This window comes from Eretmochelys imbricata, chromosome 4 (genome assembly GCF_965152235.1).
Source record: "Eretmochelys imbricata isolate rEreImb1 chromosome 4, rEreImb1.hap1, whole genome shotgun sequence".
Taxonomy (NCBI): Eukaryota; Metazoa; Chordata; order Testudines; family Cheloniidae; genus Eretmochelys; species Eretmochelys imbricata.
Genome location: NC_135575.1, coordinates 54,898,723 through 54,924,809, shown reverse-complemented (window position 1 = coordinate 54,924,809; position 26,087 = coordinate 54,898,723). Strand labels below are relative to the sequence as shown.

General features: G+C 42.1%; 2 protein-coding genes across 6 annotated transcripts in view; one reads left to right on the top strand and one right to left on the bottom strand.

Annotated features, from left to right (window-relative positions):
• The window catches only part of CLGN (calmegin), an 84,644-nt gene extending 83,482 nt beyond the window's left edge, over positions 1-1,162 (top strand). For both annotated transcript variants that reach the window (XM_077815268.1, XM_077815267.1), the window contains one exon: positions 152-1,162. In XM_077815268.1, the coding sequence (XP_077671394.1) occupies positions 152-232 (81 nt within the window). In that variant the 3' untranslated portion in view covers positions 233-1,162. The remainder of the gene's footprint in view (positions 1-151) is intronic.
• A 2,665-nt stretch (positions 1,163-3,827) lies between these two features.
• On the bottom strand, positions 3,828-25,938 carry SCOC (short coiled-coil protein). 4 transcript variants are annotated; one of them, XM_077815262.1, is made up of 5 exons: positions 25,740-25,938; positions 17,525-17,692; positions 7,443-7,514; positions 7,268-7,351; positions 3,828-6,321 (listed from the first exon to the last, which is right to left on the bottom strand). In XM_077815262.1, the coding sequence occupies exons 1-5, from the start codon at positions 25,801-25,803 to the stop codon at positions 6,179-6,181; spliced, it is 531 nt and encodes a 176-aa protein (XP_077671388.1). In that variant the 5' UTR covers positions 25,804-25,938; the 3' UTR covers positions 3,828-6,178. The 4 variants fall into 4 exon arrangements, with proteins under 4 accessions (XP_077671388.1, XP_077671392.1, XP_077671389.1 ...); XM_077815266.1 differs by lacking the exons at positions 17,525-17,692; positions 25,740-25,938 and adding exons at positions 7,986-8,042; positions 8,879-9,034 and having other exon boundaries at positions 7,443-7,517; XM_077815263.1 differs by lacking the exons at positions 17,525-17,692; positions 25,740-25,938 and adding exons at positions 7,986-8,042; positions 8,879-8,955.
• Between the last annotated feature and the right edge of the window lie 149 nt (positions 25,939-26,087).

The following is a 26,087-nucleotide window of genomic DNA, read 5'->3' as shown; positions in this document are numbered from 1 at the left end:
TTACCATTGTGCATTTTGTAACACTTGCCAAGAGTTGCAGTATTTTATCCATAGTCAATATGATTGGGATAAGGAAAATACCTCTCATTATTGCCATAATTAAATTTAAATTGCCGATTTGAAGAAGTTAAACCAAAATCTTCTATTCCAGATGAAAGAAGCTGATGAAAGCACAGGGTCTGGAGATGGTCCAATGAAATCAGTACGCAAAAGAAGAGTACGAAAGGACTGAGTTATTTCCAATTAGTATTTTTAGTTCCTGATTATAGAAACTTGGTGTGCTATTTTGGTGTGCCTGACAGCATGCAAATTACTGAGACTTAAAAAAAAGACTGGACTTATCACTACATAGCCTCCTGCTTCCATGTCCAACCTCTTTGATATTCCCAAACTTAGCAATTTCCTCAAAAAAAAAAAAAAAAAAAAATCTGTGAAGAGTTAGATGGTATTTTGAATTTAGAATAAAAGTAAAATGGCAATTTGATTATCTGATTTAAAAGATTAATATTCTTAGAAATTAGTTAATATTGGTTGACCGTCATTTAGGCTCTAAACATTTTTTAAAACATGACTAGTAAATGCAATGATAGTATTTTTGCAGCTTTAGCACAAATCAGCTGCTTCCACTTCACCTGAAGTGGAATATAGCATCTCTAGTAGTTCACAGCCCTAAAGAAATGGCCAGTCATTTTTTTTTTCTGTGCAGAGCTAAATATAATAGTTGTTTTTGTATGATAAATATTCAGTGCTAGCAACACATTTTATTGTAAATGATCTACCTTTATAATGTTATGTTTGTGGTCACATGTTCACTTTAGGCATTTGTTACAGTAATTTATTTGACAATGTATCATTCATAGAAACACTGGTTAATAGATAGTATAGCATGTTTTACATTTGAATGCAGAGACTTCACCTCTACTTGAAGTAAAATTGTGTACAGGTGACTTTTTCAAACTTTTATAGTTCTCATGTTTCAAGCCACAATGGCCTAATGCTGGTTGACAAAATATTTGCTAAGTGTACATTGCCCCTTGAAAATAAAATATTTAATATAATCTCTTATGTTTAACATGAAATTTACTAGTCTTACAGATAAGAATTTAAGGGTTGAGTTTTTATTATAGTCGTAAGTAGCTGGACACTTTTAATTACACTAGGATCTAAATAAACAGCATACTGCAAGAGAAACTTGTTTGCTTCTATCTTATACTTAAAAAATCAATCAAAATGTAGTTGTAATCACTGGAGGTACCACAAAGGTCTTTAAAAGCAGGGTTTTCTGAAATTATTTAATTTATTGAACTTTGTCTTTTGCCAAAGAGAATTTATGCCAGAATTCTCAGTTGTGGGATCTTGGCTTTCTAGACTGAGTTTGGCAGAATTCCTTCTAGAATTTTTGACCATAAAGCAATGAGTCAGGCACTCTGTCTTACACTACCACCCCCTTCACTATTCCAGCAGTTCATCTTCGCTGTTTAAAAAAAAAAATCTACTCACTTTGCTTCCAAACCTGAATGGATGTCAGATTCTAGCTCTTTTTTTATAGCAAAGCCTTTCACAGGATTTAAGATTTTAAACTAAGTTTCTCATTTTCTTTGTGTTGTTGTTTATTCCTCTGTAATGGGGCGACGACTCGCCGCTGTAGCACGTCCTGCAGGTTGTTCAGGGAATTAGCTCTTTTCAGCCAGGAGCGCCCTCTGCCGGTTGGAGTCTTGCCTGCTGCTGGCCCTGTGCTCCTCCCGGACCCTGGGTGCCCTTCTAGATTAGGGTTCTGCCCTCAGGCAGTACCCCTTCAGTCTGGGTCTCCCTTCTCAGGGGAACCCACAACCCCCCATCCCTCCCTTGCCTCAGTGGCTACTGTCAGTCATCATCTAGGCCCCGCTCCCTGGGGCAGACTGCAGTCTGTACCACTCATCATCGGCAATGGCGGTCAGACCAGCTGCCTGTCTAGGTCTGGGCTGCTCCTCTGCAGCCTTAGTACCCTTTCATGGGCCTTTACCTTAGCCTGCAGTCTGGGGCTCTGCTAGGCTGGAGCTCCCCAGCTCCCTCTGCCCTTCCCTAGCACTGCTCTGCTCTAGGTACCCTCCTCAGCTTCCCAGGCAACCAGGTCCTCCTCTCTATGTAGCTAGAGAGAGTCTGTCTGTTAGCCACTGTCCTGGCTAACAGCCCTCTTATAGGGCCACCTATGGCTACTTCCCCCTAATCAGCCTAGCTTTCCTCTGGCTACAGCCCTCTCTTAAACTGTTTTAAGCCCTTCAAGGCATGGCAGGGTGACCCCCCCCCGCCACATCCTCTAAAACACTACTTCCTTCAAAACATTGTGGATTTCTGAGGAGGTTTTTATGGAGCAGCATCTTTTTCTCTTCCTTCCCTGACCTTCTTTCTCCCATTATCCCCCACCCACAGAAATGGAAAACAGCAAGGGGAAGTAAGAGGACAGTAACTATCCCCATTGCTTGACCGTCTTGTCCATGAGGCATTTGTCTGGGGTAAAGGTGAAGTTTCTAGCTTGTGTGCAGCCAAGATCCATATTGAACTGGCTCAGCAGGGGAAAGTCTCATCCATGCTGAGCTGGTTGAGCAGAGAGAAAGTAAGCCTACCTCACTAAGACTGGGAGCCAGAAAAGAGGTGATAAGTCTTAATAGCCTCTTCCTGAGCATGGGATCCCCATTCCCACAGCTTCCATATCTGTTCAAGGACAGAATCACTGGGGAAGGCCAGGTTTTCCACGGCAACAGGGAGGCTACAGAGAGGAGGAGGGAAAAGGTCTCCCCTCCCGTGCAGAGACTTCAGACCCCCTTACCTCAATTTTTATTCCTTTTGAGGTAACCAGTGTTCCAAGGCCTGATCTAGAGATTAACCATGTGGAAGAGAGATGTAGCTGTTTCAAAGTTGTAAAAGCAGGGTTAGGCTTCTCTGGAAAAGCCGCTCCCCTGAGCAACATAAGTTACAGGAACCTAAACACTGGTGTGGATAGTGCTATGTCAGTGGGAGAGCTTCTCCCACCAGCATAGCTACTGCTTAGACGGGAAAGTGCTCTCCTGTTGGCACAGAGTGTCTTCACCAGACGCACTACAGTGGCACAGCTGCCTCACTGTAGCGCTTCTAGAGTACACTAGCCCTGAGTTGACTTATGTAGTATTCATGTCTGTAGCTTAAGAACTTAGACAGGGTGCACAAACCTCCAAAAATATACTTTATTTAAAAGTGTAATGTTTCTGAATTATTAAAAAGGGATTTTTTAAGGGCTTTCTTGGTGTCCACTCTTCAGTTTTGATTAGGTTCTCTATTAGTGTGGTTTTTAGATGCCCAAATCATTGGGGCCATGATAACTTACCAATCTGACATGTTTTGGGTCTGATCCCACTGCAGTTAATGGAATAGATTGGGCCTTTTTCGTACCCACTATGTCGTGTTTAGAATACAAAATAATTTGTGTACATCATACAGCAATGTAAAGTATTTACAGGAGAGATTTCTTTTGGTGCACTTGCAGCTTATTCAGGTTAATTACTTTGAGAAACAAAGTTGAGGGAAAGTAGTGAATATGAATTTTCTATTTCTGACTAGTTTCACTGGATAGCTATCCATAAATTTAATTTTAGTACCCAGAGACAACCAGTGTCAGGGCCCTATACAGTGATAACTTACTGAAAAATACTATATACTCAATGTGGTTAGCAAATGCTAATAATGCCTACTGTTTAAGTAATATTTCTATGTAGAACTTTTTCACATTAGTTTAGAACAGCCTTAACTCCCACATTTACATCTGTAAAACATTCCAACCCTATATACTGTCCATTCTAAGACAAACCAACTGAGACAAGTCAAAAGCTTTTATTAAATGTAAAATCAGAAATACAACACAATTTTAAAATGTTCATAAGTTAAAAGGCCACAACAGTGGGAAGCAAAATGTTTACAGTTGAAATGACTACTCTATGTACATATGGCTAAAATACCACTATCCAATCTTACATTAATACAAAACATGATTAAGATTACTCCTTGATTTTAGGAAAGTGGCTCAACTCTAACTAGTGCACCAGGTGACAATGGCAGATCTTTCTTATTATGTAAAGGGGGTGTAGTGCTATCCCTTAAGTCATAGGACAGTTATGGAGAAAGGAGCAAAGGTATATATTTTTCAAAGACAAGTGTCATGGGCAGTTTTATACCCAAACACCACTTGCCTAAGTAATTAGCCAAAAGATTAATCCTATTTGCTGCCAGTACTTGAGTACACACAGGGTGTTTAGTAAGCATGAAGGGGACAGATAAACCCCAAGGGAGTTTAAAATTACTGTCAGGGGTTTAAGACTCAGCCACTATGTTGGCCAGGCAGTTGGGTTAAAGCCCGAGCCAGGTTAGGTCCCATTCCCTCTACAAATTTAACCTTGTTACAACCAGGGCCCTGACTCAATATCGGACTTAGAAGCTTCACTTGGGGCATCCCACCTGCAGCCATCTAAAACTATGCAGGTGTAAATTTTTTTTTAAACAGTTGGGGGAGGGACCAAGGCCCCATTGCCTGAACAGTCTCAATCTTTCATGGATGTGGTCTTGTGTGTCACCACTCTGGTGTTGCTGAACTCTAGCTCTTTTAGCTGCCAAGGAAGCTCAGTCTGACATTGGTTTAACTCTTTACAGTTACATCCACTCACCCAAACATAATTTTCATGTTTGTTTTTATTTTACAAAATCCATCACAGTAGTGATGAAATGCAGCCTTGACAAGAACACATTTTACTTTACCTCTTAGCATGGGAAAAGTGATTTCCGTTATTGAAAAGATGTTTTAACTAACATTCATAAAACCACAGCCAATCAACTAGCTTGATATAAAGACATTTGGGAGATATGTGTAAGTTTCAATACTGATACCTTTTGCTTTTTCACTATTAATACTGAAGTACACTAGAAATATTTGTAAAGACTTTGCTGACCTTTACTACAGCCCAACCCCAGTAACAGCAGACCATTTAACACATCTACACTAGGAAACTGAACGGTTGCTGAGGGTCACATAAATCAGTTCCCTTGAACCTGTGCTGAAACAGCATTTCAACTACTCATGTCACCAGAATGTCCCATCCCAGCACTACCAATTTCTGCCCCTTCCTGATAGCACAGAAGCATATTAGTGCAAGAACTGAAAGTTACCACCTATGGCAATAGAAATCAGTACAAGGAGACTGGTCAGGCACCAAATGTTTGAAACAGTAGGCTAGCTTCCGGCACCTGCACAGTGCTCCAGTGGCACACAGAGACTAGGGCCAGGTCTACACTACAAAGATTTGTCAATATAGACATGTCCATTGGGGTGTAAAAAAAACAATATAGCTATGCTGGCAAAGCGCCCACTACAAAAGCAGATATGCTAAGATGAGTAGTTCTTGAGATGGCATAACACCACCTCCTTGAATGACATTAGCAAATAGAAAAACTGCTGGCAATTAGGGAAAAGAAACTGGTTTGAAGTGTGAAAGATATTGTACACCTTGTAAATAGTTTAACATCCCTGTAATTCAGCAGTCCCCATAAAATCTTTTACAAACTGGGTTTAATCTTCAGTTTGTCAAGAACAAGCAAGCCCTTCAAACCCTACAGAGAACAGTCACGTCTCCGCTAGTTCATGAAAATCCTTAACCTGTTCAAAATATTTATTTTTTAAAATGTTTGTTTTCATCTGAAGGGGTAATGACTGTGTTCTAGACAGATACCGAAAATTATTTTTTGAGCTGAAGAAAAGGTGGTGCAAAGTAAGTTTAAGTGTTCATTTAAAATAAGATTAACACCATTTTACACATCATCGTATTATTCTGCTACAAGACACTATCCTAAAATCTTAAATAGTTGACAGTCCGATGTTTGCTTAACCTGACAAACTGAATCCAGTTTTGACAAGACATGCCATTGTTGATTTTTGAAACAAATATGCAAGTCTAGTTATGAAGTCTCTACATTACATTTGCACATTGCTCAAAGGCTAACAATACACAAACTCATGGCTCCAGTTGTTTATGATAATGTTTTTAACTATCTATAGTTTTTATTAATCTTCAAATAGCCAGAGAAGCCAAAAACTACGGTATTTTAACTCATGTAGCCTATGCCAATGAAAACAGAAAAAGCAGCAGCAATACAATGATGTAATCTGGAAATCAACCCCTTACTTTCGTTTGCTTTTTGTGTCAGTTGTCTGAAAAACACTAGATGCAGACATGAGATTTTCTATATATTGTCCAAGAACTTGATTCTCTGATTTGAGTTTCAGGTTTTCTTCCTTAACAGCATCTACTCGTGCTGACAGATCTATTTTAAAAAAAAAAATTGTCTTTAAACACAACACACTTAAGCCATGTGATACACCCAAATCAAGTTTTTACATAAGGTAAAACTGCAAGACAATGCAGTATGAAACACCACAGTAGCATAAGTCATCCAACAGTCTTTTTCTAAATCAACTGTTTCAGAGTAACAGCCGTGTTAGTCTGTATTCGCAAAAAGAAAAGGAGTACTTGGGGTACCTTAGAGACTAACCAATTTATTTGAGCATAAGCTTTCGTGAGCTACAGCTCACTTCATCCAATGAAATGAGCTGTAGCTCACGAAAGCTTATGCTCAAATAAATTTGTTAGTCTCTAAGGTGCCTCAAGTACTCCTTTTCTTTGTCATGTTGCAAATAACTTCATTTAGAAAAGTCTTATCATATGGCAAACTTGTTACCCAACCATCTCATTCTGTTAATTACCCTTCACTTTTCTGTTTCTGGACTGTTTAAGATTTCAATTGTAGATTTATTTCATAGAATCATAGAATCATATTTTGTGTGATTCACCTAATTTTTCAGGTGCTAACATGCTTATCTACTGTTGACTAAGCAGCCATAGAAATTTGCAGAACTTCAAGCATTAATAAGCTCATCCACAACCATATTTACTCTATGACAAAAAGAAAAGTTACTGAAGCAGGTCCATTTTGACTTTTGAGTGATTTGGGAGCATATCAAAGGGCCTGGACACTAAATCATAGAAAAATATGTTGTTTGGTGCCAATGAAGTAGCTGTCCATCACATTTATGTATCTTACTCTGCCTTTTGTGGTAAACGTTCCCTTGGGTAAAGGCCATGGATAGCAGTACTTTAGATTGCCCTTTTGATCAGTAGATTAAGCGTTAACATAGAATACCGGGAGTCTCCCTAGAAATACGTGCATGCTGCTCAACATTTGCAACATTCTAGGATGGAAAACTGCTAACCTTCGAGTGTGTGCTGCAGTTCCAAAACTTGATTAATAAGCCGTGTTTTTTCTTCCAGTTCCACCTGATTTTCAGCCTCAACAGCTGCAATAAACCACATAAACTTTAGTGCAGTCTTTGTGGCAGAATTTGCTATTACACTAAAGAATATTAGTTAAGAATAAAGGCCTTCTACCATCCATGTCAGCATTCATCATTGTGGAAGGGGAACTTTCCACTCCTGGATTCAGGTCTTCTGGAAGGAGTTCTGCTTAAAGAGAAAAAAAATAATGTCAAAAGAAGAACCAGCTGCTGCTATAACATAGAAGTAATAATCTTTAGAGGTGAATTTTACAGGGGCTATGGTGGTGAGTCAAGTATTGCCTAGCCCCCATTCACACACAGACCAAACAGAACAGCGAGAGGCTTTCAAACCGATTCCTAGTCCCAGTCCTAGGGCTTGGCTACACTTGCGAGTTAGAGCACATTAAAGCAGCCCTGGACGCCCTAGCTCACTACCCGTCCACACTGGAAGGCAGATAGTGTGCTCTGACTCCATGGTTAGAGCGCTCCTGGTACTCCACCTCGGCAAGAAGATTAACACTTGTTGCACCTTGGCTGAAATGCCTGGGCATCAGTGTGAACGAGGTGTTGCATTACTGCATTCTGATCAAGCTCTGGAAACATCCCATAATCCCCTTAAGTCAACTGGCCACTCTTGTCATTGTTTTGAACTCACTGTAGGAATGTGGATATGCCCTTTGAAAGCTCCATTTCTGACAGGCGGCATGCTTATCTGCTCGGAGACAAAGCAACCATTAGTGTGGAATGTGTGTGAAAGAGAGAGGTGGGGGAAGAGGGTCTGCTGCTGTCTGAACTTACAAGACAGCATGCTGACATGCTCTCTCCCCCCACATATGCACAACACACTCCCTGTCACACTCCACTTCCCCCATTTGAAAAGCACACTGCAGCCACTTGAATGCTGGGATAGCTACCCCAACACACTGCTCTCTGGAGCCGTTGCAAGAGCTGCTGAGGTGGTCACGCCAATGTGCTTGTATCTGTCATTGTGGACAGATTGCAGCGCTTTCCCTACTGCGCTCTTCCAAGGCGGGTTTAACTCAAAGCGCTCTACATCTGCAAGCGTAGCCCTGCCCCAATCTGCACTCCAGGTAATTGGTCTGTCAGGGCACACAGGGAGTAAGTGACTAGCGCTACAGCTGCAGTCAGTCAGTCAGGCCTGGGTCAGTTCACAGGACAAGCACTGGGCGCCTCTCCCCTGTACAGACCGGCTCAATGCTGTACTGGGGGCTGCTGTGTCCTGCCTTCAGCCGGGGCACGGGCCCTTCCAGACGGGTTCGCTATGCGGACAGCCCGCGCTGCACAGGGCGGAGCGCCAGGAACGGCTCTCTCCCCCAGCGCAGCCGGCGGGACGGGCGGAGCAGCGGCCGGGCACCGAGCGGAACAGCTCCGCCGCCCCGGCCTGCCGCCTACCGTAGCCTCGGCCCCGCCCCGCCGCAGCGACCAACGCCGCTGGCCGGGCTCAGCCGAGCCGAATCTCGCTTACGCGGCGCTGGCCCAGTGCGCTCAGCTAGGAGCCCCGAAGCGGGGCGACCCCGCCCCACTCACCCCGGAGTCGCGCCGCTGCTCGACAGCCTGCGGTCCCCGGCGCCCAGAACCAACTCACTGCCGCTCCGCCTCCTCTCCCCAGCGCGCCTGCGCAGCCGTCTTGCCCAGGGCCGGTGCGCACGCACCGCGCCTCGCTCACCCGACAAACGGAACAGAGACCCTCGAGGAGGCGGGGCGGGAGGGATCAGACCGCTCCGGAGGGCGGGGCGTTCCACAGGGACAGCAAATAAGCAAAGGGAGCGAACATCTGTCCTAACGTCACTCTGGCGCTTTGCTTGATTGGATAAGCTGTCCCATCGGGGGAGGAGCCTGCGAGACCAAAAGGAGGCTTGGGAAAGAGGGCGGGGTATAGGCGGGCCCTAGCTCAGAGGCTCGCTGTGGCCCTCGGTGGGCCTGTTCCTGCAGCAGTTGTGCTCGCGGGGGGTGGTGTTGCCCTGGCAGCCGCAAAGCAGGCCTGAGCCGTGTCCCAACGCTGCCCGCTTGGGGTGTTTTTTAACCTGTCTCCTGAAAATAGGCGGAAAGGCGCCAACTCATGAATTTTCCCCTTGTCTCCTGTGACTGTCCCCGGGGGTGGAACCAGCACGGGGGCTGCCCTGTCCTGGTGGCCCATCCGCGTGGGGCAGCCAGCGGCCCTTGCTAAAGTCGTTATCATCGCCCACGGGTGTCAAGGGGCTGAACCCAGCCCACAGGCAAAACGGCTGCCAGTGTAGTTCAGGGGCTGCACAGACACAGGGACCGTGGGGAGCAGCAGGGACAGTCTGAAAGGAGGGGGAGCAGAAGGCAGATTTAGTGGTTTGAGGGGGGGATGCAGTAGGGAGCTGAGGAGGTGCAGAGGATAGTGAGTGGGGTAGGACATGGAGAAGATCAGATGGCAGCTTCCCTCAGCCTGGGGGTGGGGAAGGGGAGTTCCCTCTGAGCATCAGGGGGAAGTTGGTTGTGCCAACTCTTGGAAATTGGTTGTGACCAGAATGTTGCTGCTGGGTCAAGACCAATGAGAAATGGATAGCAGTTCCCCTATCTTAGGGGCAAGGAGAGGGTAAGTACTAGAGTCTTCATCTGAGCAGGCAGGGACAGGTGTGTGGTTTTTTTAGTTCATTAAAGATTGACTTTTCAGTCTGAAATTATCACACACACTTATTGGTGGAGGAATAGAGAGGTTACAAAGTCAAAATGCTAAAAATATTACTTGGAATTTTTTTTTAAAATCATGATTTTATGGGCCAGTTTCATTATTGGGGGTGGGGTGGGGGTCAACCCATTATTTTTGATCTCTTGAGGTTGGCAATACTACATATGCAAAATGTTCCCCTGGCTGCCTTGGTAAAAGGCACATGCAAATTAGCTCTGAATGGGGATAAAGGCTAAGTAACACTCCACCCTCTAGAAGTGTTTCTGATATGTGCCAAAAGAAAAGGAGTACTTGTGGTACCTTAGAGACTAACCAATTTATTTGAGCATGAGCTTTCGTGAGCTACAGCTCACTTCATCGCGAAAGCTCATGCTCAAATAAATTGGTTAGTCTCTAAGGTGCCACAAGTACTCCTTTTCTTTTTGCGAATACAGACTAACACGGCTGTTACTCTGAAACCTGATATGTGCCAGTAATCACAAGGTGTATCTCCAAGGTACAACAGTCCTTTGCATCAGGTACTGAGGGACACTTGTGCAGCATCTATGGGATTTCATCTCTGGCTAAATATGGATACTTATTCGACTCAGTCACTAATTCCCAAACCATTTGAATTTCTCCTATTGCTTTTTATGCACATCTGTTGGATTTTATTAACATCTTTATGTTTCTGTAAGTGCAGAAGTAGTATAGTATTAATATTGTGAGTAGTCTCATTTACTTTAATGGGATTATTCATCGTAGTGGGTCCTCTACCCAGAAGTAAATGTTCACAAGATGAGACTCATAACCTGTGTTTATCAGGCAAATGAGAAGCCAGCTACTCTGAGAGTTCCAATCAAGGCTCCAGATTCTGATCTGGATAGGGCGCCTTTGGACTGAAAATTGTCCTAAGGCTGGCTTAGACAATACTGAAGGATTCCTCCAGGTAGATAGGAATCCTCAGGTGACCTAGAACACAGGGGTTCTCAACCTTTTTCTTTCCAAGCCCCCTCCACCCCCGCGCAACATGCTATAAAAACTCCATGGCCCATCTGTGTCACAACAGCTGTTTTTATGCCTATAATAGCTAGGGCCAATGTTATGGGGTAGCAAGCAGGGCAATTGTCCAGGGCCCTGCAAAGCTCAGTTGCTCAAGCTTCAGCTTCAGCCCAGGCAGTGGGGCTCTGGGGCGTCAGCCCCCATGGGGCTCCAGAGCTTTAGCCTTGGGCCCCAGGAAGTCCAAGGCTGGTCCTGCTTGACAGCCCTCCTGAATCCTATTTCCAGCCCCCTGGTTGAGAACTGCTGTGACCTAGAGACTGTATCACCTTGCAGCTCTCCCAGCTTCCCACACAGGGATTGGCAAGGGGGCATGGTTAGGGATCTCTTATGACCCAGCTGCCAGAATAGTCATTCAAAACTGTAGTCAGCATAAATTAGATCAGCCATCAGGGTTCTTTAATTTATGTTGGGAACTGGTTCAGTTAGTGGACCAACCCAAAATTCCAGGTTTCAGAGTAACAGCCGTGTTAGTCTGTATTCGCAAAAAGAAAAGGAGTACTTGTGGCACCTTAGAGACTAACCAATTTATTTGAGCATGAGCTTTCGTGAGCTGCAGCTCACTTCATCGGATGCATACTGTGGAAACTGCAGAAGACATTATATACACAGAGACCATGAAACAATACCTCCTCCCACCCCACTCTTCTGCTGGTAATAGATAAGCTATTACCTTATACCTTAGATAAGCTATTACCAGCAGGAGAGTGGGGTGGGAGGAGGTATTGTTTCATGGTCTCTGTGTGTATAATGTCTTCTGCAGTTTCCACAGTATGCATCCGATGAAGTGAGCTGTAGCTCACGAAAGCTCATGCTCAAATAAATTGGTTAGTCTCTAAGGTGCCAGAAGTATTCCTTTTCTTTCAACCCAAAATTGGGTGAGTGCACCTTCTCAGATCCTACAGTACAGTGTAAGAGATGAGGGCATTTTGTTAGAGTGCACTGATTGGGAGATTGCTATGAAGCTCAAATGATATTACTATTTTTGTTAATGTTTGTACAATGCTTCAATGGTATACAGTGCTCTATAAAGCCTATGTAATTATTGTATATGGTGACATGGTGATGCTGCATTGTGATGTTTCAGTCTGAGCCTTCACCCAAAATCAGGTTTACCTCTCAGTTCTACCAATGAAATGAGAACCAATGATGGCGTAAGAGAGACCTCTAGTGTCTAGTTAGGCTAGGCACAAATCTCTTTTCTTTTAAATAGATTCAGGAAAGTTCTTCTTATTTGCATTTAGATTTTTTTTCTGATTAGACTGTAGATTGCACAATCACTTGTTGTGTTAACGGTACCGAAATGCCATTTTATTAAAGTTAGGTTAATAGAGTGTAGCTGAATGCATGTAACCATTAATTATCAATATTCTATCTATTAATAATTTCAAATTAATACCACCTGATAATGTAGTATTCTGAGACCATAAAATATTGCTAGAATGTATCATAACCATATAATAGGGAAAATACAAATACTACATGTTGCAGAGGCGCAAATTTGTGATTATGTCTTTTGTCATCTAGACTTCTTACAGATTTCCATGTAAAAACACTTTTCCAATATTATTATTGTTACATTTAGTACTGTAGTAGCTAGGAGCCCTAATCATGGGCCAGGACCGTGTTTTGCTAGCACTGTACTAACACAGAACAAAAAGATGGCCCCTGCCACAAAGAGTGGACATTAATGTCAGTGGTATGGTCTGCAAGATATTCTGTATAAGTGCCTGAGCAATTTAGAATTTTTAGATTGGAAATCTTTTGATAGCTTTTACTGTGTTTCAGCCAAAATCTGTCCTTGAATGCACATACACGGATCCCACTAAGATCATTTTGGACCTAAAGAAGCCACTGGCGTGTTTTGAAGGGTTTTTGGTTTGGTTTGATTTTGCTTCTACTTTCAAGTCGCATCCTGAAAATGCAATGTAGAAAATCAGATGTCGGATACAACTAAGTGAACTCTCCTGTTTTATAATCTGTTGACACCTCAAGTTTAGCCATCTCATATACCAGAATGTTTTTTTCAAGGGGGATGGGACAGCACATAAGTACCTGGTTATAGATAGATAACTTGTGCCACATGGGTATGTAGGTGAGTGTCTTGGACTATACACTCCCTTTCAGGGGAAGTGTGTTTTCTGCTGTATTTACACCTTGGAAAGTATTCCATGGTACTGTACCATGTTGATGGATGCCTCCTAAATGCTGTGCTAATTTTAAAAACAAACAAAAACCACTCTTCTTTTTACCTAACAAGCAACAGTTTATATAAAAATGAACACGTTTCTCAGGATATGAAAGGATTTATGGCTGATCCTCACCCTCTCTGTCATGCCTTTGTAATTAGAGCTGCTGCAAGCTGTTTGCTTTTAGAAAAGGTTTTCGGTTTTTTTAAACCTCTCTAATCCTCTCTAATCCCTGCAAACAAGCCCCCAGTACTGTAGCTATGACTTCGGAGCTTGTCAGTGGCACCCCTTGATTGGCCAGCGAGTGCTACTAGTAGAATGACAGAAGCTAGCTCTCTCCCTATGATCTTGCATGCTGCCCTTGTTATGCTGCCAGCCTCGCAACCAAGAGTCATCTTAGATCTCTGGCATAGACCGAGTGTAGTACTGCTACAACAAAACTACCAGCACAATCCATTTCTCCTGTTTTTAATTAAATTCCTTCTAAACTCAAGAGCATGGATGGCTTTTGCATATGTATGTGTGCATATGTGGAGTTTGTTTGCCAGGCAAAAACCACTCCCTTTTGTCCACAAACAAAAAAATTGTTACAGGTGTTTTTTACCTGAGGAGACTTCTCTTCAAATCTGTAGTAGTTTCTCCCTCCCATTATTCCCTGTTTTAAGACAGGGAGCTTTGGATCCTAGCAGTGCCACTCCTTTTATCAGTCATGGGGTTTCATTTAACTAAAACACTGCCCCCTTCTGCTCCTGGGCCTGACTATGCTATTTCAGCAGGGTAACATGCTGAACACCCTCAGTTCCTACTTAAATGAATGGGAGCTGAAGGTATAAGGTAAGGTATTCAGCACTTCACAGGCCTCTAAAGTGCAAAAGACCTGGTTCTTGCACAAATTACAGTGTTCACTGGTGTGGTATAATTGCTAGGTTTCCAAACTAGTCTCAAGTAAATTCCAAGTAAATTAGTGGTTTAATAACCATTAATAACGTTTATAAAAATGCAAGGAGGAGGAGAACAATGGGGAAGACTCCAAAATGCCTATGTAGATGCTGTTATTATTTTGTAAAAATGTTCATAAATTAATCCTAGAGATTTTTGTTTTTTGTTTTGTTTTTTTAAGATGGAGTGGGCTTGCAATGGAGTCCTTGCTTAGTTTATGACTCTTTCTATGACTGAGTGTAACTGCTTGTAATAAGAGATGTCCTCAGACCATTATTCTAGCTTGTTCTTTTGTGGACCAGCCAGTTGTCTGAATTATAAAATCATGTTGGATAAAACATTGGAAATTCTGCCTTGCGTTTGTTTTCCATTTTGTCGTGTGGGGTGCTGTCAGGGGTTGTTTTACTTTGCTCAGTTTGGGGTAGGATCCTATCAGAATGTCTATTTTTGATAAATAACTCTGATCATTTGGGAGAGCAAATGTGCTTTGTGTTGTTTTATCTTATCTGAGGTTTACATTTCTCTGTTTATAAAATCGTATAGTTTTAGGTCTCAACTGATGCAGAAAATGAGATGATGGAGAATTCAGTATTAGGTTATTAAGTTATTTAAAGATGCACAGGGAACTGGGCAAATGTTTCCTTGCATGTGTTACAGTAGCACTATTAGCTAGATTAGCTCTTGGTAGTCTGAATCATATACTGCCACATTTGTTTTGTAGGTACTTATATGGTCCCTATGACTATAGTATCTGAGTGCATCACTATCTTTAGTGTATTTGTCTTCACAACACCTCTACAATCCCACTTTTACAGATGGGGGACTGAGGCACAGAGAAACTAAGTGACTTGCCCAGGATCACATAGAAAGTTTGTAATAGAGCAGGGAAGTCCTAGACTAGTCCCTTAAGTACTTGGCAACTTTTCCCATCAAAAGCCTCCTGATTCTGTTCAGTGTTTTCGAAGTTAGCAGGACAAGAGAGTAGAGGGTGGACGGTTGACTCTTCTATACTTAAGTAATCTGTGTGAGATACGTGTGGGATGGAGGAGAGAAATATTTCCTTGGTGAATACACAGAGAGATGTTGTTATGATGATGTTCTTTAAATGCAAGGGTAGAGTGGAGGAGCTTGGGACCTGAACCAAGAACATGTGTAACTATGTAACCAATAAGGGGCAAGCTGTTAAACAAATACCAACTGTATGCATCAGAGTGAAGATCTGGAAAGTGAAGGGTGAAAGGTATTAGAGAGACCAGGTGGGTGAGGTAATATTTTATTGCACTAACTGCTATTGGTGGAAAGGACAAGCGTGTAAGTGGTACAGTCCTTGCCTTGTGAGACCTTGGGGGATCATCTGTGTCTGCCTGCCATCCTGAATATTGATGGTCCCCCAAAGGCTGACAAGGGAATGACTTGAGGAAGAGCTCTGTACCGCATGCAAGCTTGTCCTTTCCACCAACAGTATTTGGTCAAGTAAAAGATATTACCCCACCCAAATTGTGTCTCTCGTATCCTGGGACCAAGACAGCAGTAGCAACACTGTGAAAGATATTTTCAAGAAAGTGAAATGGCAGTGAGCTAGCTATGTTGGAGGAAGCTGAACTGGAAGATGGACTATGTTTTCAACACTTTCAGCAGAACAAAGACTGAGGTAAGTTTGTTTGCTTTTTAAATTTTCATAGTCTACGACAAGTTCAGAATAAAAAAAAATCTTGAGGATTTTAAAGGGATACAGTTTGTTTCGTGCCTGCAAATCCTACTCCTCAGCAAAGTGTTACATAAATAGATGATAAATTGAAAAAGTACATTTTTTAAAAAGTGAAACCAACATATCTGCTAGACACAGCTGCTCTGTCACTTGTTTTTTTTTTTTTCTTTTCTTTACATCCTTCCCCCAGATCTCATTTATAGGTTGTGTCCACTTAGACCCCAGTAATGCACTGCGAACTGTGCAGGCAGAATCAAAGTGAAGTCAGTGGGGCTCCTTGGGTTGGAAGCTCTCTGGGGCAGGGACTTTGTCTGTAGAGTGCCTAGCATGCATATGGTGCTATATTTTACTAAATAACGATCATTTACCTTGCTTAATGCAAAATAAATTCCAAGTAATGCCCTGCATACAGAGATCCTTGGCATTAGACACTACATGGAACTTACCCTCCTTTTTAGGGAAGGTACATTTTGGAATCTTAACTGACTGTGTCCCTTTTGAGTGAAGTAGACCAAATATATCCGTTGTGTAACTCTCCTGATTTCACAGTGTTTTGCTGACCTCTTTACATAAAATTTGTCACTTCTTACTTTTCAAAAGTGTTAGCACAAAGATCTTGTCTGGATACTTTCTAGGAGTACACTGAAGGTGATAGTGATCACCTACATTGATAAATTTGCCAGAAAAAGCAACAGTGCTGATCCCTTTATAAAAGAAATACCGTCATAATCAGTACATAAGTGTTCCCTTTGAAGGATATCAGACAAAATAGTCTGGTTGTTATTTTTTCTCATGATTAGTTGCACTGATTCTGATGGGTAAAGGGAGTCTGATATCACATGCATGTTACTCCTGCGGGAATTCTGTGCCAAAAAATTAAAAATTCTGTGCACAATATTTTAAAATTCTCCAAAATTCTGCATTCTGCGTATTTTAATTGTCAAAATAACACAATATAATCATGCCAGTTTCAATTATTTAGGTAATTTATTTTAAAATACCTGTCAGCAAGTATGTCTGTAACAATACAGACAACAAAAAAGATTCAAGAAATGTTTTTTGACAAATAGATTCCTTACGAGGCATACAGAACTTTGAGTAATAATTCATTTAAACTACAACACAGAAACTTATTTCCCACACCCCTCAGACACAGTGCAAAGGCTTGGGGGAGTTAGGGGTAGCAGACGAGCTGAGGGAGAGGGAAGTGATTGCTGGAAGAAGCCTGGGAGTGAACCTGGAGGGTTGTCGGGTGTGGGTGAGAGAAGTATGGAACAGTTTTTTGGGGGGGTGGGGGATTGTTAGGGAGTTGGTGAGCCTCCCCCATGCAGACCCTGACTGACCCCTAGCCTCTCTCATTCCATCAGGAACATCTGCGCCTGTCCCCATATGTCCCTGCATCCCTCCAATCCCCATGTGTCCCTTCACCCCCACTCACCGACCCAGTCCTCCATCCCCATGTGTCCTTGCACCCTCACTCATCCACCCCCTGTTCCCATGTGTCCCTGCACCCCCACTTTCATTCAGCCCCCATCCCAGTCTGTTCCCCGCTAGCCCTTCTGAACCCCAGTCTGTGACACACAACCTCAGAAGCCCCATGTGTCCCATGCTGTCCATCCCCCCTATATCCCATGCCTCCTCACCTGGCCCCACAGGCAGGGCACTGTGAGTAACACAGCTTCTTCTCCTCCTTCTCCCCTCTCTGCGGCTGGCTGCTCCTGAGTGGAAGCAGCTGCTTCTGTTCTGGCACCACTGCAGCCCCTCGTGGGTAAAAGGTGTAACTGCAGTGCCTCTCCGGCAGAATGTATTTTCTGCGGAGAAAAAAATATTCTGTGAGGGACATGAATTTTGCCTGTATGTAGTGGTGCAGAATTCCCCCGGGAGTAACATGTATGATGTCAAATACCCATCTCTACATCCAATCAGATTTGCCTTTCTGAAGATTAACTATACTTTGGTGAGAACCTAGAAGCAGATCTGCTGCCACTAGGGTGACCAGATAGCAAGGGTGAAAAATTGGGACGGGGGTGTGGGGTAATAAGCACCTATATAAGACAAAGCCCCAAATATCGGGATTTTCCCTATAAAATAGGGACATCTGGTCACCCTAGCTGCCACCTGGCTCCTCTCTCACTGAGAAGAACAAAATCAAAAGGGCAGATATTTATTTGCATATGAGTAAGTGCAAATTAGTCATCCTTGATTTTGGTTATTTGTTTTTGAGTAGTAGAGACTGTCTGAAACATTCACTAGAAGGTTGAGAGATTAGGCATAAACTATGTTCATAGAATTTTGCTAGTTTATTTTTGTTTCTGAAATTCAGTGCCCTTTATCTTGAAGAAAACATTTTATTACTAATCACATATGCTAAAAATTGATTGTTCTGTCTTGTAAAGCAGCACACCAAGACACTAATATCTATTCAGCGCTGTTTAAAGAAGAAATAAGAGGATTCTTTTTATTACTGGAAATACTTAAACACTGCCCTAAGTAATGTTCCACTATTCAGCGTCTTTGTTTATTAAAGCTGTTTTTACATTGCACACTAGATCATTTACTTCAGCTAACTGTATTTTCTGACTGAAAATTTACACAGAGAGTGAGAGAGACACCGTATAATTTTTAGCAAGACATCAGTGACCCTGAAGTCACAACTGATTTACATGTAACTAAGAACCAGCACTAATCCATTTCTTATTAATTTTCTTTATAATATTATCTAAGGCATTTTGCCAGGCCAGGAGAGGTATTCATGGTACTGTAGCCCATATTATCTTCAACTACAGGAACAGCAAGTTTCACTGTACAAAAGTAATTATCTATACTTACATGTATCCCAAGTTCCAATTAAGATTTCCTAAAACTAGCTGACATTGCTTGCAAAAGGAATTAATTTATTCAGCTTCACTGAAAAGAGTATTTTCCATATAATAGCAATGATCTTTCAGCATATAAGGCATCATTAATAGTCAAGATTATTTGAGTGCATAAATATGTACAATTATATTATGACTAGAAAGAGAGACAGAATCTCAGCATGTTTTGACTCCTGACACAACAGACAAACAGTAATATAGCTTGTCACTTCCTACTGGTGGTGAACACTTTTGGGTGTTTTATTTCTAAAACTTGTGTCTGCATCATGGTTTTTTCTGTGATGCATAGGATACACCAATAAACCATTTACTTCTCTTGACAATGTTACAGGTACAGGAGGAATCTGCTTCCACTGACTGACAACACAGGCTTCACTGTTCCCCATTAGAACAGGAATGTATGCTCCCTTTTCATCAACAATAGGATCCGTTGTACATTTTCTAAAATGAGTATGGCACATCACTTTTTAGACTTCAGTTTTTCCTTGTTTAACCAATATTGTTACGGGTGGGGAAATGAAAAGGAATACAAACTGCTTGATACTTTTTACTAGCAGTGCTAAGTACTACAGGTCTATAATGTCAAGTCTTTTCTTTATCTGCAGAGATGACAGATGGCCTTTGAGAAGATTTTCAAGTAATGCTGCTTTTGCCAGAATGCGATACAATTATTATTTCATTTTGCCACTAGCTGTAAGGAATGCTGTAAGTAACACATGGCACCTTCATACAACTTGACAGTCTCAGCTAAAGAAAATAGACTATACCAAAAACAGAAAGAGTGTTGATTAATATTATCCATAATAGTTTCATAATGGCAGTTTTATTTCCCAAACAAAATCAAGCTATTGTTTGAATGAATGAGTTCTGTGTCTCAGGTTATTGTAATGAACTGTCTCATATTATTGTATATTCTTTGTATGCCAGTAGCACCTATAGGCCCAAATTGAAATCAGGGCCCCATTGTGGGCGGCATTGTAGAAACACAGAATAGGAAATAGTTCCTGACCCAATGAGCTTATAGTCTGCTTATGTTTCCTCTCTTTAACACTAAGTAAACCATTTAATTTAAGCATTAAATGGACATTCTTCTCATCCCCTGAAGACCTGGACTTCACAGATGATGTTGCTCTTCTATCACATACCCAACACCATATACAAGAAAAAACTACTCGACTCAACGTATTCAGCCAGCAAATTGGACTGAAAATCAACCGCAATAAGACAGATATCATGACCTTTAATATTGCCTCACCATCGCCAGTACGGATAGAGAATTATGTTCTCACCAATGTAGAAACCTTCACATACTTGGGCAGCACCATCAGCCAGGATGGAGGAACAAGCCAGGGCAGCCAGAACAAAATCAGTAAAGCCAGGAACACCTTCAGCAGCCTAAATACAGTCTGGAAATCCACAAAATACAACACCAAAACCAAACTCAAGATTTAGCAGAGCTGCGTACTTTCAACACTACTTTATAGTGCAGAATGCTGGGGAATGAGAAAGTATGACATGTCCAAACTGTCTTCATTCCATACAACCGGCCTCAGAAAAATCCTCCGTATCTTTTGGCCCAGAACAATCTCAAACCAAGATCTATTGGCACAGTGCAGCCAAGAGGATCTGAGCACCATCATTGCAATCTAGGAGGCGTTAGAGATGGATCAGTCACGTGCTTTGGATGGAAACTGATTCCATCACCAGAGTAGCAATAAGATGGACACCTGAAGGCAAGCGAAAATGAGGCCAACCAAAAGAGCGAAGAGCTGTGGAAGCCGAGCTGAAAAACCTGGGGCACAGCTGCGGAGCCATTGAAAGACTTGCCAGAAACAGACAGGAGTAGAGGAGCTTTGTCACTGCCCCCTAAGCGCCAGAGGTATAATAGGAACATGATGACGATGATGAAGAAACCATTTAAATAAGATTTTTTTCAAAAAATGGGAGTTCCACCTGCATGTGAGAAAATGTGTGCATGCATGCACCCTCATTTGTACATACCGATATGGCAATTGCATGTTCAAACTGTTTGCCAAGAACCTGTTTGTATACAGAATAATCCATTTTGTTCACCCAGAAGAGTTGCATGTGCATTTTTCCCAATGCACAAATTGACATCCAGTTTTTAAAAATTTTGTCTTACTGATTCTCCCCCAAGCTTCAGGCTATGGATGACAAACATAAAGTACATGGCATGGTCTTGGCATTTTGCTAATGTAGCCCTTGTGCTGCTATGTTTTGTGAGAACACCTGTCAATGAGTCATAGCTCACCAAAGCTTTAATGGTGACCTTACAGTAAGGGGGAAGTAGGTTTATGCTTTTTGCTTCTTTGTGAAGTACAGCATAACGAAGGCCTGAAAGGTCTATGGAGAAGGGTTTTGCTTTTCATGTCCAATTTTTTTTCCATTAGAAATTCAGCTCTTGTTTACCCTGTTTTTCTTGTATGTACATGTATATATAAAACACCAACCCACAAAGCAGAAAAAACTTCGGGCCTTCTTTATACATTTTAAAGAAGTAAACAAGCACAAATCCAATGTTTGTTCCAGCTTATGTTGCCTTTAACACAGTGTACAGAATGGCAGTATGCTAGCTTCTACAGTTAACAATAAGTGCTGGTCTCACCATTTAGTTGAAATTTTGTCTTTATTTACTTTACACAATCAGTTGGGTCTGTAAACATCTTTGAGAAATTTGTAAAGTGTTGTTAGTATGTAAAAGAAAAGGTATCCCTTTACTTCTTTACCCAAAGGTGGAAGTACTTTTACCGCTTCACAAATATTAATTATTGTTTCTGGACACACCTAGATGTCTGTGCTGCTACTGTACTGCTCCTGAAGCTTATCTTTTTGCTACCATTTTGTATTGGTTGTCTGATTCAAATTAAAAATGAGATTAAAAAAATCTGGGTTTTAACACCAAAATGGAGAAATGCTGCTGTTATGAAATAGCAATAGATATTAAATATTCATGGCTTTCAGTCAATCAGAATCAGTAACCCTGTTGCTTAGCCACAATTTTCCCTGACTTTTTGCTATGTTTATACTAAAGAAACTTTGACATGTAAACTTGCAGTTTTTGTAGCCGTGTTAGTCTGCATCCACAAAAACAACAAGGAGTCCGGTGGCACCTTAAAGACTAATGGATTTATTTGGGCATAAGCTTTCGTGGGTAAAAAACCCACGGACTGCTCATTGTTTTTGCAGTTTTATGTTTATTGGTCTGATATGTTATGAGGTAGCACACACATTTAGCACAATATTTTTCTTGTAGGCTATATTTGTCTTCTTCAGTATTAAAGTTCTTTATTTTTGTCTATTTCTGATAGGATTGGTGCAAAAATATTTGCTACAGTTCATTAAGATGAGTGTCTTTCTGTGATCAGACTTTAAACTTAATAACTGGAGCGTTTACTTCTGCAATCACATCAGCTCATTCTGAAAGCAATGTCCACTTGCTTATCATTCATTTCAGGGTCCGGTTTCAAATTGCACGTTGGTTTTGCTCCCTCCTTGCACTGGCTGTAATTCATTTCTTGGAACTTTTCCTGTCTCACTCTTATTCCCTTCCTTCTTTCCCCATTCATCTGTAATTGGCCTCGTCTCTGTTTCTCACCAGTCTTACCACTATAGCCACAAAAGCCTTCTCTTCCTCAGTTCCTGCCATCCAGAGTTATAATAGTTAATGCTAACATACATTTTGGAAGTGATATTAAACTTTATGCTTCAGGGTTTAAACCAGTATCTAACTACTAGGGGTTAGGTGGTTTCTTGCATCTTGTTCTGAAGCATTTGGTTCTGGCCACTGGCAGAGACAGAGCACTGGACTAGATGGATCACTGGTCTGAATCATATGACTGTTCCTAGAACAGCATGCTGTGTCCCTGTTTCCCTGTGATTTCAAATCTTATCTGAAAACATCACTTTTCTGTCTTGCCTATTCAGTACCTCTTAATTTCTCTCTCCTGTGATATTATTAATTATTGCTCTTGCTGTTGACTCCTGCTGGAACAAAAATTTCTGGGATCAGTGGCAGACCTATCACATTAAGGGACCCCAACTCTGGAATTCACACCTCTCCATGGGCCACCAGAGCCCCAATGTAGCGCACTTCAGCTTTCAATGCAAAGCATATTTATTTAGTTTAGCATGTTTAATTCCAGGTTTGGGTGTTTATATTTGACGGTTTTTTAATTACTGACAAATGACATGTTAGTTATCAATATTATAGATGGTGGCAGCAGCTTTGTTTGTGTTACCCACTCAGGGGACTTGGTGGTCTTGGTATTGAAGAACAGGACTGGCATCTGTTCTTGGTGTGACCACAGACTTCCTGTGTGATTTTGGACAAGTCACATAGGTCAAGTATCTAGTGCATAACTTTTGAGATGCTTAGGATGTGATTTGAAGAGGTACTGAGCAACTACATCTAGTTCAAATTAATGAGCTGTCAGAGCTCAGCACCTCTGAAAATCAGATCCCGGGTGCTGTAGCACCAATGGACTTCAACTAAATGTATGTGCTTTGCCTCTCTGAAAATGAGGCCAAGAGGGTCTTAAGTTGGGCACCTGAAAAATGACACAGACACCCAATGTCAGTGGACACTTTAAAAAAAGTAGGCCTGAACTCCCTTTCCTCATCTGTAAAGTGGTGATAATATTTCCCTTGCTGACAAATGTGTTGTGAGGCTTAATTCATTAATATTTCTAAAGCATTTTGAGATCCTCCTTTGGAAGGCCAGAAGCCACATGCTAGTCCAGTCTGAGAAGGTGGGTGTTGGGCAGATGCAGATTACCCTAAATCATGGACCCACTGTGGGTATGCCTGCACTGCACACTAAGCCGGTGCTCTGACTCAGAGCCCCTCTTCTGCCCCCCACACAAATCAGTCTGACTAGGGTCAGCAGGCAGTCAGGACCTGGGTCCCAGACCCCTGTTAGGGGGGTGAGTCAGAGCCCAAGTCCCACTATAACTCAAGTCTAAGCCCTGTCATTTTGCAGTATGGATACAGCTCAAGCCACAGAGCCGAGTCAGATGGTCTGTGTAGTGCAGTATGGACACATTAGCACAGCGATGAGACCTGGGTCCAGCAGTTGTAAACCTGGATTTATAATGCAGTGTGGATGCTCAAGCACGGGCTTGGATACACTGAATCCAAAGCCTGGGTCCCACAAATTAGGGCTTAGTGTGCAGTTGTAGCTCACAGCTCACTCCTCTCTGCCCGCTCCTTCCCCCCACAGTCATTTGTCCTTAAGGCAGGAAAAAGGTGGGAGGGTATAGTGTGTGTAGGTGGGTTGTGTAGGCAGGTATTGTGTAGGTGGGTTGTGCAGAGGGTATAGTGTGGGGGGAAGGGTAGGGCAGTTGGGGAGTGCTAGACAACCACTTAACCGATACTCTGTGAATCCCCCTTCTGCCCACCCCTCTTTACTTCCCTGCAGAGTCTGGCCTGGGGAAGAGCAACCTGGTCCCCGGCTGACCAGGAATTCAGCCCCATCTAAGAGCTGTGCTGGGCTGAATGGGTGCTGCCCTGGGGCACAGAACAAAGGCTGCCATTCTCCCTGCCCCTTTCCTGGGCAACCTGCCTCCCCCCACCAGCACCCCCGAGTGCTGTGGCAGGGGAAACAATCCACTGGCTTGTTGGGCTTGCACTGCATGGGGATCGTGGCCAATGAATCCCAAACACGCCCCCCAACCCCTCCGTTCTGTGTAACCCACCCAAACACGGACCTTGGGAAGAAGTGGAGCAGGGGTGGGAAGAAGCAGAGTAAGCGTGGGCCTTGGGAGGAAGAGGCGGGACAGGGCGGAGTACGTGTGGGGCCACAGCCTGGGCACCGGTGCCCCCCCCCCACACACTTCTAGGGAGCTTCTGGTGCTACTGCACAGGGCACAAAGGCAGCAGACTGGCACGCTTCTAAAGGGAGGTGATCTGTGTCGTGTACGGCATTTGTCCCCTACAAGGCCAGCCTGTTTTATTTTGGGGAGACTTAGCCTCCCCAAGCCTCTGATACACGCCACCCGTGAGTTTATGTAAATTATAGTTTTAATTTTGTATATAAACTCCTAGCTATATAGTGATACATGCTTTCTAAAGCAATAAAATGATACTTAAGGGTCTGATTCTCTGCTCCATCACACTTATATGATGCTGGTAGAGAATCAGATTTTAAAAGTCTGAATTATGGGAGACAGTATGAACAAAAGACACTACACAAAATAAAATGTTATAGTAAAGAGTCATATGATAGAATGGGGAGAAATGGGCCATGCTACATAGTAATCAATGAGCCACATTTCTGGCCTATGTAAATCAGCATTGTTCCACTGAGGTCATGCTGATTTATGCCATCTGAGAATCTGGCTTGTCCTCTTTAATAATTTTATTACATATGCATGGTATAACACATTCAATTTTTCCCATAAATAGAAATATCCTATTCCTCCTTCCAAATAATTTTTTGGTCCACAAGCAGGTGCCCTTACAGTTTCTTTAAAAACAATTAAATGCATAACCGTTGGGATTTGAATAGATTATGTCATTCCAGTCACTAATTAATTTGTGACACTTCTTGTGACCTTTATCTGCTGTATATTGATTATGGTGCTAATCTGTATTCAATGGGTATTTCTTTCTTTTTTTTTTTTTTTTTAACAGTAACAGCTACTGAGCTAACAAACATACTGTTTTTTCCTACTAAGATAGTGGAAGGCTACACAATTTCCAGCTGGAAATATGTGTCACCGTACACTATTTAGACTTCTTCCACAACTCCCCAGAAAAATCTCAATTTTTATTAAAATCACAAGGCTTATTCAACTAAACAACTAGAAAAGTTTACTCAAGGGCATTTTCTAAAAATAACATTCTAGCAGATAATGAATAATGAGAGATCTGCATGCGCACACACAGACTACTTGTATTACCTAATATTATTGTTTAGCCTTAAAATTTGTTGTGTTCTATAATCAAATGACTGGCTTCTTACCTGAATCATCTGCCAAGGAAATGTTGGTGAAAGTGCTGTCTTCCTCTTCCAGAGGCTCCTCCATTTTGTTTCAGCTTTTCAAACAAATTTGTTTCACAAATGCATCAAACAGTGGCATTTGTCACCCATATTTCAGCTTGCATATGACATCTCTTGTTAAATCTTTAATGATTCCATCCACCAAATTGGTGCTACCTGATCCTTCCAGTAACTATACACGTCTTTCTTTCAGTGTGATCTCTTGACTGAACCCTGAGCTCCTTCCCGGAAATTGTTAAACTACAAAGTTAAAGAGTTATAACAGCTTGATCAGATACATGCAGAGCAAACACTATTGTTTCAGACTGG